Genomic DNA, 17,900 nt, shown 5'->3' on the forward strand with positions numbered 1-17,900 from the left:
TCCTGACCTCAAGTGATCCACCCGCCTCAGCCTCCCAAAGTCCTAGGATTACAGCTGTGAGCCTGCACCTGGCCTCATCTATTTTAAATGTTTTTTTTTTTTTTTTTTTTTTTTTTTAAATACAGCATTCCAGTCTTCCACTCTATAAATATATGATAACAGTAGCATAGGGCAGGGGCGGGTGGCGATCTGCCCACGACGCAGGCAGTAAGTGGTGTGCTGTCGGTGGAGAAGTGAGATACAATGGAATTGACTTAAAGTTGGTCGGCTTTTTATTATCATATGCTGGCAAGTCTAAACAATGTCAATGCTCAAGTATTTCTTTTTGGGCAGACCATTCCTGCCTTCTTGGTACCTCACCGTACCACAAGTAGTTTACCCGTTCCTCTAGTGGTGGACATTTGGGTTGCTTCCAGCATGAGTTTATTAGAAAGAACACTGTAACTGGGCATGGTGGTTCATGCCTGTTAAGTGAGCTGAGGCAGCAGGTCTTGAGCCCAAGAGTTCGAGACCAGCCTGATGGTGGCTTGTGACATCATCCCAGCTACTTGGGAGGCTGAGGCGGGAAGATTGAGTGAGCCCAGAAGGTCGAGGCTGCAGTGAGCTGTGATCGCACCACTGCACTCCAGCCTGGGTGACATGGCATGACCCTGTCTCAGAAAAAAAAAAAAAAAAGGTTGTACCAATTTACCGCCAGCCACTCCAGCTGCCCCAAATCCTCACCAAGCTTGGTACTGTCTTTTGTATTTTAGCCATTCTAGTGCGGGCAGAAGAGTGTCACATTGGGATTAATGTTTCTCTGAAGACTAATGAAATTAAGTACCTTTTCACATGCTTTTTGTAAAGTGCCCATTTGAGCTTTTTGCTTTTTCCCATTGTCTTTTATTTATAGAAATTCTCCCAGCCTGGGCAATATGGCAACACCCCGTCTCTACTAAAAATACAAAACATTGGCCAGGTGTGGTGGCGTGTGCCTATATATAATCCCAGCTACTTGGGAGGCTGGGGTGGGAGGATCACCTGAGCCCAGGAGGTAGAGGCTGCAGTGAGCCAAGATAGAAGCTGGACAACATGAGACCCTGTTTGAAAAAAAAGTTATCCCCCCCACACCCATGTATATATATAGAGTGAGTTTGGGCAGTTATTTTCTCCCCGTCTGTAAGTTGCCTTTGTACTCCTTAATGAGTATTTTGATAAATAGAAACCTGTTCTCACTGCTACATCGTTTCCATTGTATGAACATCCCACAATAATGGCAAACATCTTTTCCTTACTCCTAAGCCTTGAAGATACTCACCTACACTCTCTCCTACAAGCTCTCTATTTTTTGAGACAGGGTCTCGTTCTGTCACTCATGCTGCAGTGCAGTGGCACAATCATGGCTTGCTGCAGCCTGGACTTCTTGGGCTCAGGTGGTCCTCCCACCTCAGACTCCCAAGTAGCTGAGACTACAGGCGCGCATCACCACACCCGGCTCATTTTTGTATTTTTAGTAGAGACGGGGTTTTGCCATGTTGGCCAGGCCCGTCTTGAACTCCTGGGCTCTAGTGATCTGCCCTCCTTGTCCTCCCAAAGTGCTGGGATTACAGGCGTGAGCCATCGCGCCCGGGTGAAGCTCTATAATTTTGCTAATTTTTTTTAATTAACTGAGGTAAAATATATTAATACATAAAATTTATCATTTTAACCATTTTTATGTCTACAATTCAGTGGCATTAAGTACATTCACAATGTTATGCAACCATTACCATTCTCCATTTCCAGAACATCTTCATCATCCTAGAGAATCTGTTCCCAGCCTCACTCCCTATTCCACCCTTCCCCTAGCCCTGGCAACCTCTACCTTCTTGTCTCTGAATTTGCTTATTCTAGATGCCTCATCTAAATGGAATCATATTTGTCCTGTTGTGTCTGGCTTATTTCATTTCACGTAATGTTTTCAAAGTTCATCCACGTTGTAACATATATCAAAACTTAACACCAGCCCTGCACCCACCCCCTACCGTATCAGCTCACACAGAGGACGGGGGCAGGGCTGGCACTACCCTCTGCCACCTGGTCACCTATGTGGTCGACTGCCAATGAGAAAATACTGCCCCCTAAGAAACCCCGGAGGGACTTCTTTCTTTTTGAGACAGAGTCTTGCTCTGTCGCCCAGGGTGGAGTGCAGTAGCGCAATCTCAGCTCACTCTAAGCTCCACCTCCCAGGTTTACACTATTCTCCTGCCTCAGCCTCCCGAGTAGCTGGAACTACAGGCGCCCGCCACCACGCCCAGCTAATTTTTGTTGTATTTTTTTGTAGAGATGGGGTTTCACCACGTTAGCCAGGATGGTCTCTATCTCCTGACCTTGTGATCCACCCTCCTCAGCCTCCCAAAGTGCTAGGATTACAGGCATGGGCCACCACACCTGGCCGAGGGACTTCTTCTTGGAGGCCATTTGTGGGGGACATGGGCTCCCCAAGCACACACATGGCATAGGGCAGGAGGTAAGGAAGGTTGGCTGGGCTGCCCTCACATACGTGGCAGTGGAGCAAAGGACCCCAAGGGAGGTGGCTGCCATAGTGAAGGAGCAACGCAGGAGCCAAGAGAGCTGCAGCCCAAAGGCAGGGCGCTGGGTGAGGTGTGGCCAGGCAGGGAAATGGGTCCTCATTCAGGACTGCCACTGCCCAGGTGGTGGCCTGAGGCCGAGGCCGGGCCCTTCGCAGGGCTGACTGCCCTCACAGACTGCCATGGGGCCGTGTGCTCTGCCGAGGTGGGACTCCACGTATGATGGCCCCCGAGACTATCCCGCTTTAGGTCAGAGTTTGAGTCTCGGAAGCTGTACACATGACTTTATTTGTGAAGCCCCCGGGCACAGCCCAGACACACACAGAACACAAAGGGGAAAGCATGGGGCAGTCATGGGCGCGTAGGGAGGTTGTACAGCATCTGCCCACTCCAGACCCCACTGCTCCCCTGCCCCAGGAGGTTCTTTAAGAGCAGCGTCCAGATACGGCTCGGACACTGGGGACCCTGCCCCTCCCTCCCCAGACTGGACAACAGCTTTGGGTTGTCAACACACCCCCTCCAGCTTGGCCCCCAGGCCAGTCACAGACATCATCTCAGCAGCCAGGAGAGGGTCCACTAGGTCCGGGGCCAGCGCAGTTCCAGCAGCTCCTGCTCCTGGACAATCTGGTGTCTGCCTGTCCACACGGCATGGGGCCCAGGGTTGCCCTCTGCCAACAGCCCCACGATGCCACCCCCACAGTCCCACCCATGGCATTCTCTGCTCTTCAGGCTGAGCGCTCAGCACAGTGGCATGGATGGTGGGGAGACAGCTGCTGCAGGACCAGGGCTTGGTGACGAGAAGCAGCCCCTGGCAGGGCAGGAAACAGCCCAGTCACAACACAGAGGGGACGGACAGCACGCGGACAACTCCTTGGGCTCTGGCTCTGCCAGGGAGCCGGGCTGGAAGGCAGGTGGGTGGGGCAGCCATCAGGGCCCAGGCGGAGATCAGCAGAGCGCCGTCAGGTGAAGGTGAGTTTAATGGCGGAGCAGCTCACAGCCCTTTCCCCGGGCGCCAACTCCCCACAACAGAGCAGAGCCAGGCCAGCAGAGACGTTCAAACCCAAATCCCGAAGGAGGCACAGACCTGCACGCGCACCACACCTACACACATACTCAGGGGACTGACAGCACACACGGGACACAGACCCGCCCTGCCTCTGGCCAGAGTCCTGTCCAAGGCAACGTGTGGGTTGTGCCTCAGTTCCTCCGAGTCCCTCCCCAGCTCACTGGTCCAGGCCAAGAGATGGGAGAGGCTTTGAGTCTAGACCTTGTACAGTGTCTGCAGCAGACTGTGGCGGGCAAAGGAGCAGGATTCCAAGGCGCTGTTGGGCCTGCGGGGAAAGAAGGTCAGCAGGTGGGGTGGATGCCTCCTGGCCCCCGTTTTCCAAGTGTGGGGGCCATTTTAGTACCAGACTCAGTTTTGTTAATTTGCACAACGACTCAGCAAGGGAGACATTAGCCCCTGCCTTCTGCACGCTGTGGGTAGGGGTAGGAGGGGTGAGAGGCAGGCACCCAAGACCACAGCCCAGAGCTGGCCACAACACAGCCCCACCTCAGCCAGGCTCCTCAAGGGCCCTTCCAGCAGACGTAGGCCAGGGAATCCTCACTGGCTGGAGTGGCCTCACATGACCGGCCCACTGGAGTCCAATCTGGGTCATAAGTAAATGGCTAGCCATTGTTTTTTGGTGGTTTCTTTCTTGAGACAGGGTCTCTCTTTGTTGCCCAGGCTGGAGTACAGTCCTGGAATCATGGCTCCCTGCATCCTCGACTTCCCAGGCTCAGGTGGTCCTCCTGCCTCAGCCTCCCAAGTAGCTGGGACCACAGATACACACCACTATACCCGGCTAATTTTGTATTTTTTGTAGAGACGGGGTTTCACCAATGTTGCCGAGGCTGGCCTTGAACTCCTGGGCTCAAGTGATCTTGCCTCAGCCTCCCAAAGTGCTGGGATTACAGATAGGAGCCACTGCGCCTGAGCTCCCCATTGTTGCCCTCAATATCATTAGTTTCACTGCAAAGAAAGAAACTGAGGCAAGACTCTGGGGGACTGGGCAAGTGTGGGACGCAGCCAGGACCAGGCCTGACAACACCTCTGGCCTGTAGCCGATGAACAGGCCAGGATCTGTGCCAGGCCTGGGATCCCAGACAATTTGGCTGGGAGCTGAGGGAAGAGGGGCTGTGCATGTCACTACATAGTTAATCAGTCACCTCGGACAAGACCTGGGGGGCAGACTGAGGCCTGTGCCGGGGGCTGGGCAACAAGCTGGGAAAAGGCATTCTGCTCTAACAAGGCCGAGGGGCTCATGCCCAAGCTTAGGATAGCACAGGGGCTGCCAGAGATGCAGAGGGAACCACTCTGACCAGGGAGTAGGAAGGACACAAAGGACTCGGGTGCAGGTGCAGGCAGGGGCTGGGGCCACTGGCCAAACAAGCTCTGGACAGCATGGACAAAGCTCGGCACCGCAGCAATGGCACTGCTGTGGAAAGGGGTTCGGGGGTGCACTGTGCTGGGGTGGGCTGGAGTGGGGTGAGGGTGAGGCTGTGGCCAGACACGAGATTCACAGTGAGGCTTGACCTGGCCCCTGGCAGAGGAGGGGGACAGTGAGATCTATCATTCACCAAGGCCAGTCCAGCTGCAGCCCAAGGAGTGATCTGGGTGGGGGGCACATGGCCAGAAGGCCAGGCCTGGCTAAGGAGACAGCGCCGTGCAGACAGACACTCCAGACGCTGGGGCGGACAGGGCTGCTCACACTGCACCAGCCCCGCCTCCCCACATGCACCAAGCATCCTGCCTCGGCTGGTGGGCTCTGGGCTCCCCCGGCAAAGGGACTTTCTTGCTCCTCTACCTACCCCACTTCCCCGGATGGTGCCAACTGACTGGAAGTGTGGCTGGTCAGGGCGCTTGGAGACAATCTCACCTAACCCTCTGGTTGGGCAAATGGGGATACTGAGGCCTGATGAAGGCCATAGGTTTGCCAGGGGCCATACAGGGCCCCGTGAAGGTGCACGGGGCAAGCCTCCCGCCCCCTCCCTGGTGGGGCCTTGGCTCTGTGACTTGACTGTGCCCATCACCCCATCAACACCCCAGGACTCCCCAGGACCCTCCAGAACAAGGCCAAGGTTGCTATATTGCTGGGCATTTTGGCGGTTCCCGGGGCAATGTGTGTCCCCAGGAGAGGGCCTGGGGCTGCAAAGCCTAGTGTGACCGGGCCCCTTCGGCCTGCACTACTGTGAGGATGGACAAAAAGCCCCTCCAGAGATGTCACCACACGTAGCACCTCGCTCACAGACATGGGTCTGGACACTGGCCCAGCCTCTTCCTAGTGTGGGACCAAGGGAAACTCTGTAACCAACCCGGTGCTCCTTTCCTCATCGGCAAAACGGGGGCGTTACATGTCTCCTCTCTCACTGTCCCTGAGCCCCACTGTCCTCAGCTGGGCAGAGGGGAGCGGGCCTCCCAAGGGTGGTGAGACTCCAACACCGACGCTGAGATCCCAGGAGGCATGAGGGCCTCTCGTGCACCCGAGCGGGGCCAGCAGGCTGGCTGGGCTGGACCTCCTGGGACTGGAGGCCTCTGGACCTGGCCAGAGAAGCCTGAGAGGACAGGCACCGGCAGAAGAACGCCAAGGCCGCACTCACTTGGTGATGAATGCCAGCAGCAGGGGCACAAGGGCCTTGGGGAAATAGTCCTGCTGTACCATGTGGTTCAGTGCCATCAGGGGGCCGTACAGGTTGGCAATGGCCTTGACCTTATCTTCACTCTGTGAGGGGAACACAGCAAAAGGCGGGGTGAGCTTCAAGGTCACCTGGGCGGCCCCTGGACTCCACCATCCAGACTCCGCGGGCAGCGCTCACAACTGAGTCCAGCCGGAACCTCACCATGAAGACCGAGGCTGCTGGGGTGGACCCAGGCCTTGGGGCCCAGTGGGTGAGACGGCTCAGGACTCGAGGTGAGGGAGGCTGGTGGGCATGGCTGGGGCAGCTTCTATGCAGACCCCGCCCACCTCTCTCCTGGGCCTGCTGCTCCTTCCGGCCTCACCTTGAGTAGACCCATGTGTGCAAGGAGCCTGGTGAGGAAGGCGCTGGAGTTGAAGGACGAGGAGCTGAAAGCCTTCTTCATCAGGGCATCTGTAGGGCAGAAGCAGCAGGGGCAGGCTGCTGGCTAGGGCAGAGCGCTGGGCCAAGGCACCCAGGGCTCCCCCCACACCGCACAAACACAGGCTCGCCTGCCTCCTTGCCCTGATGAAGAGGCGAACACAAGAGGGATGGCAGAGACATAGGAACCAGAGGGAGGGGTGGGGGGGGATGGGCTCAGTCCATCTACCAGCTGTGACACTCAGGTGTAAAATGGGTGTGGGGATGACACCCACTGTGCCACCTCACGCCGTGGGAGTGGAGAGTTCCTGAGGCAGGCCGCCCCTGGGGGAGGATTCAGGTGATTTTGGTGGGGTGAGGGGATGTGCACGGACTGTGCTAGGCTTCCTGGGAAACAGAACTAGGGCAACTTGTTCCCACAAACGCCCCCGGGCAGGCCCTCAGGGAGCAGGCTTGTGTCTGGCCCCCCCACCTCCTTCCAAGCCTCACTTCCCACCGAGCTGCCCTCCCCACTTTAACGCCACCCCCAGTAGAGGCCAGGAAGAGGCACCACACATGTCCTTCCACTCCTTTCTATCCTTTCCAGGAGCCGCGCCCCTTGCCTCAGGGCCCTTCCTCCCCTCTGCCTCAGTCAAGCACATGGAGACAGGGTGGAAGGTGACAGGTGCTGGAATGGAGGAAACAGGCAGGGTGTGGAGAGGGTTGCCACAGGGCAGGAGAGACGTGGGCTGGTGCTCCGAGAAGGCCCCATAATGTTACAGGGAAAAGCGTCCTCTGTGCAGGGAAGCTCCAGGTAGAATGGACATGAGCACAGAGGCTCTGAGGTACGGACAAGGGCTCAGCTCTCAGCATCCTTCCTCCCGACAGACCTGCGTCCATCGGGCTTGCGGATGTGACTATCTGGCCTTCCTAGAGTGGGCTCTGGGTTCTAACTCTATATGGCTGTGTGGATTTGAGAAAGGCCTCAGTTTCTCAGTGGTGAGAAACAGGGAGACGAGCACCCAGCTGGCTCCACGGCAGGACCATGGCAGGACCCTGCTGGAGGAGCAGCACAGGGTCCCAAAGAGCAGTTCCCATGACAGCACTGGGGCTGACGAGTGACGGCGACCACAAAGGGCACCGGGGCCTCACAAGCATCAAGGGCCAGCAGGCACCCCGGCCTCACCCAGCCCACATTACCTACTGCATCCTGCACTGCCGTCCTCACAGCAGCTTCGTCCTTGAACACAGATGACACCTTTAGGAAGGCAGAGACCACCTTCTCGGGGTCAGACGTGTCAGTCTGAGGACATAAGAGACAATGGTTGGCCTGTGGCACATGGTGGAGATGTCCCTGGGCTCTGCCACTAGCTAGGAGAGGTGTGGGCAGTACACAGGCCCCTGGCAGGCAAGGACAGGTCCTGCCTTACCCCATGCTGTCCCTTCAGAATCTGGCTTGGACTTGGCCTGCAGCAAGCAAATATGCAGCATAGAGAGGGAATGAATGAGTGAATGAACAAGGATGAAAAATCATCCCAGCCAGGTGCAGTGGCTCATGCCTGTAACCCCAGCACTTTGGGAGGCTCAGGTGGGAGAATGGCTTGAGGCCAAAAGTTTGAGACCAGCCTGGGCAACATAGCAAGACCCCATGTCAACAAAAAGGAAAAAAACTAGCCAAGGGTGGTGGTGTGTGCCTATAGTCTCAGCTACTTGGGAGGCTGAGGCAGGAGGACTGCTTGAGCTCAGGAGGTTGAGGTTGCAATGAGCCATGATTGCACCACTGCACTCCAGCCAGAGTGACAAAGCAAAACAGTGTCTCACACACAAAAAAAGATCATTTCAGGGACCCAGTGGTCCCCATCTTGTAATCGAACTTGAAGAAATAATCTAGGATGCAGACGATATTCACATGCAGAGAAGTTTACCTCAACCTCACTGACAACAAGGAAAAGTGGAAAAAACGTCCAGAAATAGTGCATGGCTTTTAAGTGCTACATCCACGCATTGGAATAAAAATCATGAGAAGAGTTTTACGGGCACAAGAAAGTGATGAATGGTGTTAAACCAAAGTGACAGGCCACAAAAAGGCTTACATCATCTTATTTATCATGTTAAAAGAAACAAAGAGCCGGGCGTGGTGGCTCACGCCTGTAATCCCAGCTCTCAGGGAGGCAGAGGCGGGAGGATAGCTTGAGCCCAGGAGTTTGAGACCTGCCTGGGTAATACAGCAAGACCCCGTTCTCCACAAAAAGGAAAAAAAAAAAAAAAAAAAGAAACAAAGAATACAGGCAAAACCTAACAAAGCAATTGGCCGAAATGTTTTTTTTTTTTTGAGACGGAGTCTTGCTCTGTCGCCCAGGCTGGAGTGCAGTGGCTGGATCTCAGCTCACTGCAACCTCCGCCTCCCGGGTTCACGCCATTCTCCTGCCTCAGCCTCCCGAGTAGCTGGGACCACAGGCGCCGGCCACCTCGCCCGGCTAATTTTTTGTATTTTTAGTAGAGACGGGGTTTCACCATGTTAGCCAGGATGGTCTCGATCTCCTGACCTCATGATCCGCCCGTCTCGGCCTCCCAAAGTGCTGGGATTACAGGCTTGAGCCACCGCGCCCGGCCAATTGGCCGAAATGTTAAGCCAACTCTGAGAGTGCGCCCATTTTATTTCTCTATAACCTCCGAGCCTCTGCTTTCTTATCTGTAAAATAAGGGCAGCAAAGTCTACATTTCAAGTTGTCAAGAGGGTTAAATAAAATCATGCCCAAATACAGTACCTGACAGAAAATGGATGCCCCAAAGATCACCTCTGAATGAATGAATGAGCCAGCCAACAAGTTAGGCTGGAGTGAGGGCGCCATCCTGCAACAGGCACGCCACTCCCAGAGGGCCCTGGGCAATAGGGTTGTTCTCACCCATCCCGCAATAGGCACGTCACTCCCAAAGGGGCCCCGGGCAACAGAGTTGTTCTCCAAGCAGCTGGGCTGACAGAACATGCAGAGAGAAGCCAAGGAGGGGGTGGGCACATGCAAGAGTCTGGAGGAAACTCCCTAACTCCAGTCAGCATGGGAACTGGCGGGCTGCACTTTCTGTAGGCCGAGTGAGGAGGGAACATCTGCAACCCCTGGAGGCTTATAAATACCCTGGACATTTGTGTGTGTTCTAACAGTGGCAGGCCAAGCCTCCCTGCCCCCAGCTGACAGTGTCGCACCCCCAGGTCCCTGAGCTGTTCGTCCCTTTTCTCTAACAGCTCCAGAAGCCAAGGCAAGTACAGGGTGGGGGTCAAGGTGTGGTTATTACCTGCTGGGCTATCAGCATGGAGCTCTTGGGCCCCAGGCGCAGCAGTTTCTCTGGAGAGGGAAAAGCCAGGAAGGTGGAGACGTCTGCAGGAGGTGGGGAGGACAGCACGGGAGCTGGCTCCTGGGAAGTGGAGGCACAGAGGCTCTGGAGAATTCCGGACCCCAGACTCCCCCACCCAGCTGTGCCCATCCCCACACCCAGCATATCCACCCTTCACTCCAGCCCATCTAGGCTCAAAGTCTAGAATTCTTCCTCCCACTCAGCCGCATTTCCCATCTATCAATATCACCTAGAGATGCTGGCCCTGGATGGCTCTTGGTCCAGGAGCCTTTGGGGTCAGGGGGAAGCCACCTCCCTGGGACTCAAAAATACGACCAAGTGGATCCTCGTCATGACACGCAGTGCCCCAGAAATGACTACAGAGGCATATGGGGGCTTAAGTGGGTCCCCGTAGAACTACAGTCCTACAGCCTGGGTAAGCCCTGCTAGCACCAGAGGTGCCCAGAGAAAAACCTGAATTGAGGCGCACCTAGCCATTTGTTTAACTGCTTCCGTAAACCAGAGAAGCAGCCCAATTCAGCGTAAGTGTGGGGAGTCCTTGTCCAAAGCCAAGTTCTCTGGGAGCTTTACTTAGGAACCTGACAGGGAATGCAAATGAATGAACTGGAGGTGTGGCAACCCTGATGCCACCAGCCCCAGGCCAGACACCAAGTGCCCAAGCCAGGTCACAGCCCAGCCACCATCCCAGGAATGGGGGAGCAGTTCCTAAGGGTCACCAAGACAATCTTCTGGTGGGTGGGAAAAAAAAAAATTAGAATTTCTATTTATGCTTATTTGTTTATTCTTTCAGAAATCCTTATGCATATCTTATACATAATGCAGCAGCACTGCTACTTATAGACAGACATTTATATTGGGATAAATAGAAATATAGGTAATTATGGCCAGGTGCGGTGGCTCAACACCTGTAATCCCAGCACTTTGGGAGGTTGAGGCGGGTGGATCACCTGAGGTCAGGAGTAAAACAAAGACCAGCCTAGCCAACACGGCAAAACCCTGGCTCTACTAAAGATACAAAAATTAGCCAGATGAGGCCGGGCGCAGTGGCTCACCTGTAATCCCAGCACTTTGGGAGGCCGAGGCAGGCGGATCACGAGGTCAGATCAAGACCATCCTGGCTAACATGGTGAAACCCCATCTCTACTAAAAATATAAAAAATTAGCTGGGCATGGTGGCGGGCGCCTGTAGTCCCAGCTACTTGGGAGGCTGAGGCAGGAGAATGGTGTGAACCTGGGAGGCAGAACTTGCAGTGAGCCGAGATCGTGCCACTGCACTCCAGCCTGGGCGACAGAGCGAGACTCTGTCTCAAAAAAAAAAAATTAGCCAGACATGGCGGCAAGCACCTGTAACCCCAGCTATTTGGGAGGCTGAGGCATGAGAATCGCTAGAACCCAGGAGGCAGAGGTTGCAGTGAGCCGAGATCACACCACTGCACTCCAGCCTGGGTGACAAGAGTGAGACTCCGTCTCAAAAAAAAAAAAAGAAAAAAAGAAACAAAGAAATATAGGTAACTATCATTAAACTGAACCATTTTCTTTTTTTTAGTCAATATCATGCAATAAAAAAAAAAAAAATGTTTGTGGCTACTGTGCTTAAGGAGACACCCCCTACCCCATTGTGAAAGCACCTCAGGATTTCACGTTCTCAGGACCAGGGCTCTGATTTTGGCAAATGATAGAAACTCACCCCAGTGTTAGGGTCCAGAATCTTCCGTGAGGGCGTGGCTGACTTCTCTCCCTGCCCTCCCTGCTGAGGCTCCTCCTCTTCCTCCTCCTCTTCTTCCTCCTCTTCCTCCTCTTCCTCCTCCTCCTCTTCTTCGGCTTCCTCTTCTTCCTCTTCTCCTTCCTCCTCCTCCTCCTCGTCCTCGTCATCACTGCAGAAAGAGCCGGCTGAAGCAGATCCTCTCTACCCAGCAGCCCAGGTTGGCTCCAAGGCCTGGCTCCATGAGCCCAGAGACCTCAGCTCAGCCAGGCGGGAGAGGGCCTGGTGGGGTGGGAGCACTTGCTCCCAGGGCAGGGGTAGGTGGATCACCAGAGAAATCCAGGCTGTGGACACAAGAATCACATCTTGTTCCTGTCCTCAAGGAGCCCCAGGTTTCATGGGGAGACAGAAAACGAAGACAGCTTTGTCACACCCAGAGCCCAGGGCTTGGCAGGAACACTGCCCAGGGTGAGATGCCAGGGCAGGGGGCGCCCATATCCACATGACCTCAGGAAGCTACAGGTGTGGGGGAGGAAGAAGAGTAGGGGTGTCCTTGCCCCACAGGAAGGCTGGTCCATTTCCGAGGGACTGTGGGACCTGTGAGGTTCAGCCCACCTCGGAGTCCCCCGTTCCCAGCCTCAGCTCAGGGCCTAGCACCGAGGAGACACGACTGAGTATCTGACGCATGAATGAGGCTGACTTGGAGATGAGAGGAGTGCAGGGAGCCAGGTGCTGACGGCCTAACCGGACTTGGATCCAGAAGATGGCCACTCCCCAGTCACCCACCTTCACCTCCAGGTAGACTCCCCAGGCCCCACAGTCTCTTCCTTTCTAGAGTCAGCATCTTAAGAACAATCCTGAGCGTAGCCCCTTCTGGCTACCCCCACCTCCCACCCCCATCACTCCCCAGGCCCCACCACATCAGGATGAGATCTGGCCTCACCCCTTCAGAGGCCTCCCCAACTCCACCGCTCTACAGGGTGGCCCTGCTCAGCCCGGACGAGATCCTCTGCTGAATGGACAACTCATTCTGTCTCTCCCGACACGAGACAGAAACCTGACTGTCCCACCCTTACAGCCCTGATGCCTAGTGTATGAGCTGGTACATAAGAGGAGTGCAACCAACATTTCTGAATAAATACAAGTAGAAACAAATAAAGGGGCCAGGTGCGGTGGTAGGTGCCTGTAATCCCAGCTACTTGGAAGGCCGAGGCAGGAGAATCGCTTGAACCCAGGAGGTGGAAGCTGCAGTGAGCTGAGATCGCACCACTGTACTTTAGCCTGGGCAACAGAGCAAGACTCCGTCTCAAGAAAAAGAAAGAAAGGAATGACCTGACCCCGACCTCCGGGGCCGCCCACCCCGAGTTCCCTACCTGAGTGACGCCAGCACCTTGGCCATGTTGAAGCCCTCCAGCACCTCCTGAAGCTGTTCACAGCCTTCTTCTCCCAGAGTGTTGCCTGCTCAAGGGGAGGGAAAAGCAGTCAGCCCGGGGTGCCAGGGCCATCCTAGCAGACCTGTGCAGAGGCCTCCCCCATCTGACTACCGTTCAGGTCCAGCTTCTCCAGCTCAGTTTTGTCTGCCATGGCCTCCGCAACAGCCAGGGCAGCGTCCCTCTTGATTTCACAGAATGACAAGTTCAGCTCCTGAAAATAACAGGAAGGGTTGGAGGCAGGCAGAAACCCAGGCCAGGACACCAGGTTCTACTCTAAGCCTCAGTTTCCCCAAGTGAGAATATGGCAGGCTCTGTCCTCAGGATTGGGCAAAGTGGGCAGGGCAGGAAGAATAACACCAACAACAAAAATAATGCCCTGCAACCAACGATGAGTCACATACTGAGTGTGTTTACTATACGACAGTGACGTACACCAACCCCTGCCTCCCACTTTAGAAATGAAGAAACCATGGCTCAGAGGGGGGTGGAGCTCACACAGCATCACAGAGCCCGAAGTGGGGGAACTGGGATATGGATGCAGGCCTGTCGCCTTCAGACCAGACCCCTGTGCCCCCAGCCACCCCACCACCCACAGACCCCAGAGGGAGGGCGTCAGGCGTCCAGGCTGGCACCTTCAGCTTGGGCAGGCCGCCACGGATGGCATCTGCAATGGCAACGGCACCCTTGGAGCGCACCAGGCAGTCCCCAAAATTGATCACCTCCACCTGCCGCAAGGTCTTCAAGGTCTGCGAGGTGGAAGTAAGGGTCCAGAGTGAGGGTGCAGGCCACACCCCAGCCCTCAGCAAGCCCCGGGGGCCCCTCACGGTCACATCCCACACCAGCCACCACACACTGTCCTCCTCTGCAAGTCACTAGCTTTGCTGTCTTCTTGTAGGCCTCTGGGTCCCTGGCCAAACCTCCTCCACCCTACTCCCCACGTTATGGCCAGAACTCTTCCTGAGACCAACTGAGCAAGGCTCCTGCCCGAGTCTCTGGGCCTTCCACACATAACCTGATCCCTCTGCCTGAAACACTCACCCCCACCCGCTCTCCAGAGAAAGACCACTTGTCCTATGCCGGGCACGGTGGCCTAGATCACACCACTGCACTCCAGCCTGGGTGACAGACCGAGACTCCATTTCAAAAAAAAAAAAAAAAAAAAAGACCACTGCCCTATACAATTTAGCCAAAATGTGATCTCTTCCAGGAAGCCTGCCCTAAGTCTGATTTGAACTTCCTTCTGGCGTGTTCCCCAACACCTGCACACATCTCTGCTAACACATAGGCAGCCGAACTAGCCTTCTGTGGGGCCACAGGGCCCTGGCAGCCAAGAAGCCACTGCGTTCAAAGCCTGGCACTGTTACCACCGGCAGCTTCCTTCCCTCCTTGAGCTAGGGTCTCCCTGAAGGCAGAGTCTTTGGCTCAACCCTGTGTGGCCTGCACTTGGTACAAAGCCAAGCACTATATGGGGAGTTCAAAAAAAGCTGCTGGGCCAGGCACAGTGGCATGCACCTGTAATCCCAGCTACTCAGGTTGAGATGGGAGGATCACTTGAGCCCAGAAGTTCAAGACCAGCCCGGGCAACAGTAAGACTCTCTCAAAAAGTGGTGATAAAACAAACAGCAGCTGCTGAACAAATCAACCAGGAAAACAGATGTGGGGAGCAGCCTGCTCCTCTGCAGCCTGAGAACCAAACCAGCGCCAGCCGCTGGGGGCCGCAGAGGCAGCTCAGAAGGTGGCATGAAGGATCGGAGCTACCCGAGGAGGGCGCGGGTTACCTTGTGACCTGAAACCCTGTCCAGGACATGTTCAAAGAGCTGGACCCATGGGGCACACACCCAGGGGACAGGCAGGGGATAGAGTAGTCCCTGCTCAACGGAGCCCCGGCTTCCCTGGAAACACAGCGGCCAGCCTCTGTCTTGCGGGTCGCAACTGGCTCTGCCACACTCGCCTCACCTCGGCCATGGCCACGGCGCCCTTCTCGGTGAAGGTGTTGTCGTTCAGGTTGATGACCCGCAGCAGGGGGTTGACAGCGAAAGCCTGGGCCAGGGCAGTGACACCAGGGTGGTTGATCCCATTCTGTGGCATGTGGACTTCCTCCAGGGTCCCGATGACCTGTGAGGAGCAGGCAGAGAGTGGAGGGGGCCCCGAGTGCCAGATGACATCCAGCAGGCAGGAGAGCAATTCCACACAGCAGGCACAGGAATGGGCTGCCACCAGCACAGGGCAGGGGCTCGTCTCTGGGATTCTGGGGCATGGCTACATCTGACCCTTTCCACAACCTCATGAGGGAGTCCTACTGCCTGGGATAGGATCTCCACCAGAGAAAAGACTAGGGATCAAAGAGGCAAAGTGACTTGCCCAGGGTCACAGAGCTCTAGATCCAGTAGGTTGATTTCTTTTTTTTTTTTTTGAGACATAGTCTCGCTCTTCCGCCCAGGCTGGAGTGCAGTGGCCAGATCTCAGCTCACTGCAAGCTCCGCGTCCCGGGTTTACGCCATTCTCCTGCCTCAGCCTCCGGAGTAGCTGGGACTACAGGCGCCCGCCACCTCGCCCGGCTAGTTTTTTGTATTTTTTAGTAAAGACGGGGTTTCACTGTGTTAGCCAGGATGGTCTCGATCTCCTGACCTCGTGATCCGCCCGTCTCGGCCTCCCAAAGTGCTGGGATTACAGGCTTGAGCCACCGCGCCCGGCCTGGTAGGTTGATTCCTTGTTCTCAGTCTGGTATCTTCTGCACAGAGGGGACCCTGGCTGTGGTGGGCAGTCACTCACAGCCCTTCTCTGGATAACACAGCTCCATGTGACCCTTCCTTCCTCCTTTCCTTTCCTTCTTTCTCTTTCTTTCTTTCTTTCTCTCTCTCTCTCTCTCTCTTTCTACCCCACCCACCTACACAACATAACCCCTTCGACATGGCGTGTCCTTCTCTGGGGATGAGGGGGGCCTTCCCTGGGCCACGCAGCCCTATCGCAGCCTGGCATTTTGATACCCATTCTCTCCGCCTGGAACACTCTATCTACTTATTTTATTTTTATTTTTTTTCTTTTTTTGAGATGGAGTCTCATTCTGTCACCCAGGCTGGAGTGCAGTGGCATGATCTTGGCTCACTGCAACCTCCGCCTCCCGAGTTCAAGTGATTCTCCTGCCTCAGCCTCCTGAGTAGCTGGGATTACAGGCACACACCACCACATCTAATTTTGTATGTTTAGTAGAGATGGGGTTTCACCATGTTGGCCAGGCTGGTCTTGAACTTCTGACCTCCAGTGATCCAGCATCCTCGGCCTCTCAAAGTGCTGGGATTACAGGCGTGAGCCACCACACCCGGCCGGTCAGCACTTTCTTGACAGGCTAACTGCTATGAGTTCTAGGGCTCTTGTTTTGGTCACCTCCTCTCCCAGGAAGGCTTCCTGATTCCCCCAGCCAGGGTCCAGTGCTCTTCCTCTGTGCTCCCGGAGCATCCGGTCCCTCCTCTATCACAGTGCTCCTCACCCTGCCTACATTCAAAGCCTATATTCCATCTGCCCCCCATCAGCCCCTGAGCTTTGGAGGAGAGGGCCATGTCCCAGTCTCCACTGTGACCCAGGACTGAGGGTAGGCCTGGCATAACTGTGCCAAGGAGCCTTCCGCTGTCCTCGGGTGCTCAGTGAAGCATGGGGCGATGGAGGTAGCGGGTGGTCCACAAATAAATACAGGAAGGCCAACTGAGGCACACTCCAGGTCAGGCCTTCTTACTATTTTCTGTGCCATGAACCCTTCAGGCTGTCTGGTGAAGCCCCTGGGTCCCCTCCGCAAAAAATGTTTTTTTAAATTTTAAGATAAATTATACAGAATTACAAAGGAAATCAACTCAGAACAGTTATCAAAACATGTAGGAAAAAACTCCAAACACGTGCTATAGTGATATACAAACTTCTTTTTTGAGACGGAGTCTCGCTCTGTCGCCCAGGCTGGAATACAGTGGCGCGATCTCGGCTCACTGAAAGCTCCACCTCCCAGGTTCACGCCATTCTCCAGTAGCTGGGACTACAGGCGCCCGCCACCTCGCCCGGCTGCTAGTTTTTTGTTTTTGTATTTTTAGTAGAGATGGGGTTTCACAGTGTTAACCAGGATGGTCTTGATCTCCTGACATCGCGATCCACCTGCCTCAGCCTCTCAAAGTGGTGGGATTACAGGCGTGAGCCACCGCGTCCAGCCACAAACTTCTTTTTCTTTTTTCTTTTTTTGAGACGGAGTCTCGCTCTGTCACCCAGGCTGGAGTGCGGTGGCCGGATCTCAGCTCACTGCAAGCTCCGCCTCCCGGGTTCACGCCATTCTCCTGCCTCAGCCTCCTGGGTAGCTGGGACTACAGGCGCCGCCACCTCGCCCGGCTAGTGTTTTTTTGTAGTTTTTAGTAGAGACGGGGTTTCACTGTGTTAGCCAGGCTGGTCTCGATCTCCTGACCTCGTGATCCGCCCATCTCGGCCTCCCAAAGTGCTGCGACTACAGGCTTGAGCCACCGCGCCCGGCCCACAAACTTCTTGTTAATGCACTAAATAAGATCTAGGGGTGGGTTCGCTATTACTATAATTTTGATGTAGTGAGAAATATTTCTATATATCAGCAGTAATTATAACTTCACATGAAATATCTGTGATTTCCACTGGGGATACAGTCACAAGATTTTCTATCTTATCTATCTTATCTATCTATCTATCTATCTATCTATCTATCTATCTATCTATCTATCTGTCACAAGATTTTCTATCTTATCTATCTATCTATCTATCTATCTATCTATCTATCTATCTATCTAT

At 54.8% G+C, this 17,900-nt stretch overlaps 1 protein-coding gene across 2 annotated transcripts in view; it reads right to left on the reverse strand.

Moving 5' to 3' along the window:
* Nucleotides 1–2,811: 2,811 nt before the first annotated feature.
* The window catches only part of RANGAP1 (Ran GTPase activating protein 1), a 40,807-nt gene continuing 25,718 nt past the window's right edge, over nt 2,812–17,900 (reverse strand). For both annotated transcript variants that reach the window (XM_023221882.3, XM_023221883.3), the window contains exons 7-16: nt 15,066–15,224; nt 13,742–13,855; nt 13,221–13,320; nt 13,050–13,134; nt 11,662–11,848; nt 9,915–10,034; nt 7,824–7,926; nt 6,589–6,677; nt 6,189–6,310; nt 2,812–3,880 (exon numbers count right to left, since the gene is read on the reverse strand). In XM_023221882.3, coding sequence (XP_023077650.1) covers nt 3,811–3,880; nt 6,189–6,310; nt 6,589–6,677; nt 7,824–7,926; nt 9,915–10,034; nt 11,662–11,848; nt 13,050–13,134; nt 13,221–13,320; nt 13,742–13,855; nt 15,066–15,224 — 1,149 coding nt within the window. In that variant the 3' untranslated portion in view covers nt 2,812–3,810. The remainder of the gene's footprint in view (nt 3,881–6,188; nt 6,311–6,588; nt 6,678–7,823; nt 7,927–9,914; nt 10,035–11,661; nt 11,849–13,049; nt 13,135–13,220; nt 13,321–13,741; nt 13,856–15,065; nt 15,225–17,900) is intronic.

The sequence above is a fragment of the Piliocolobus tephrosceles genome, chromosome 19, assembly GCF_002776525.5.
Source record: "Piliocolobus tephrosceles isolate RC106 chromosome 19, ASM277652v3, whole genome shotgun sequence".
Taxonomy (NCBI): domain Eukaryota; kingdom Metazoa; phylum Chordata; class Mammalia; order Primates; family Cercopithecidae; genus Piliocolobus; species Piliocolobus tephrosceles.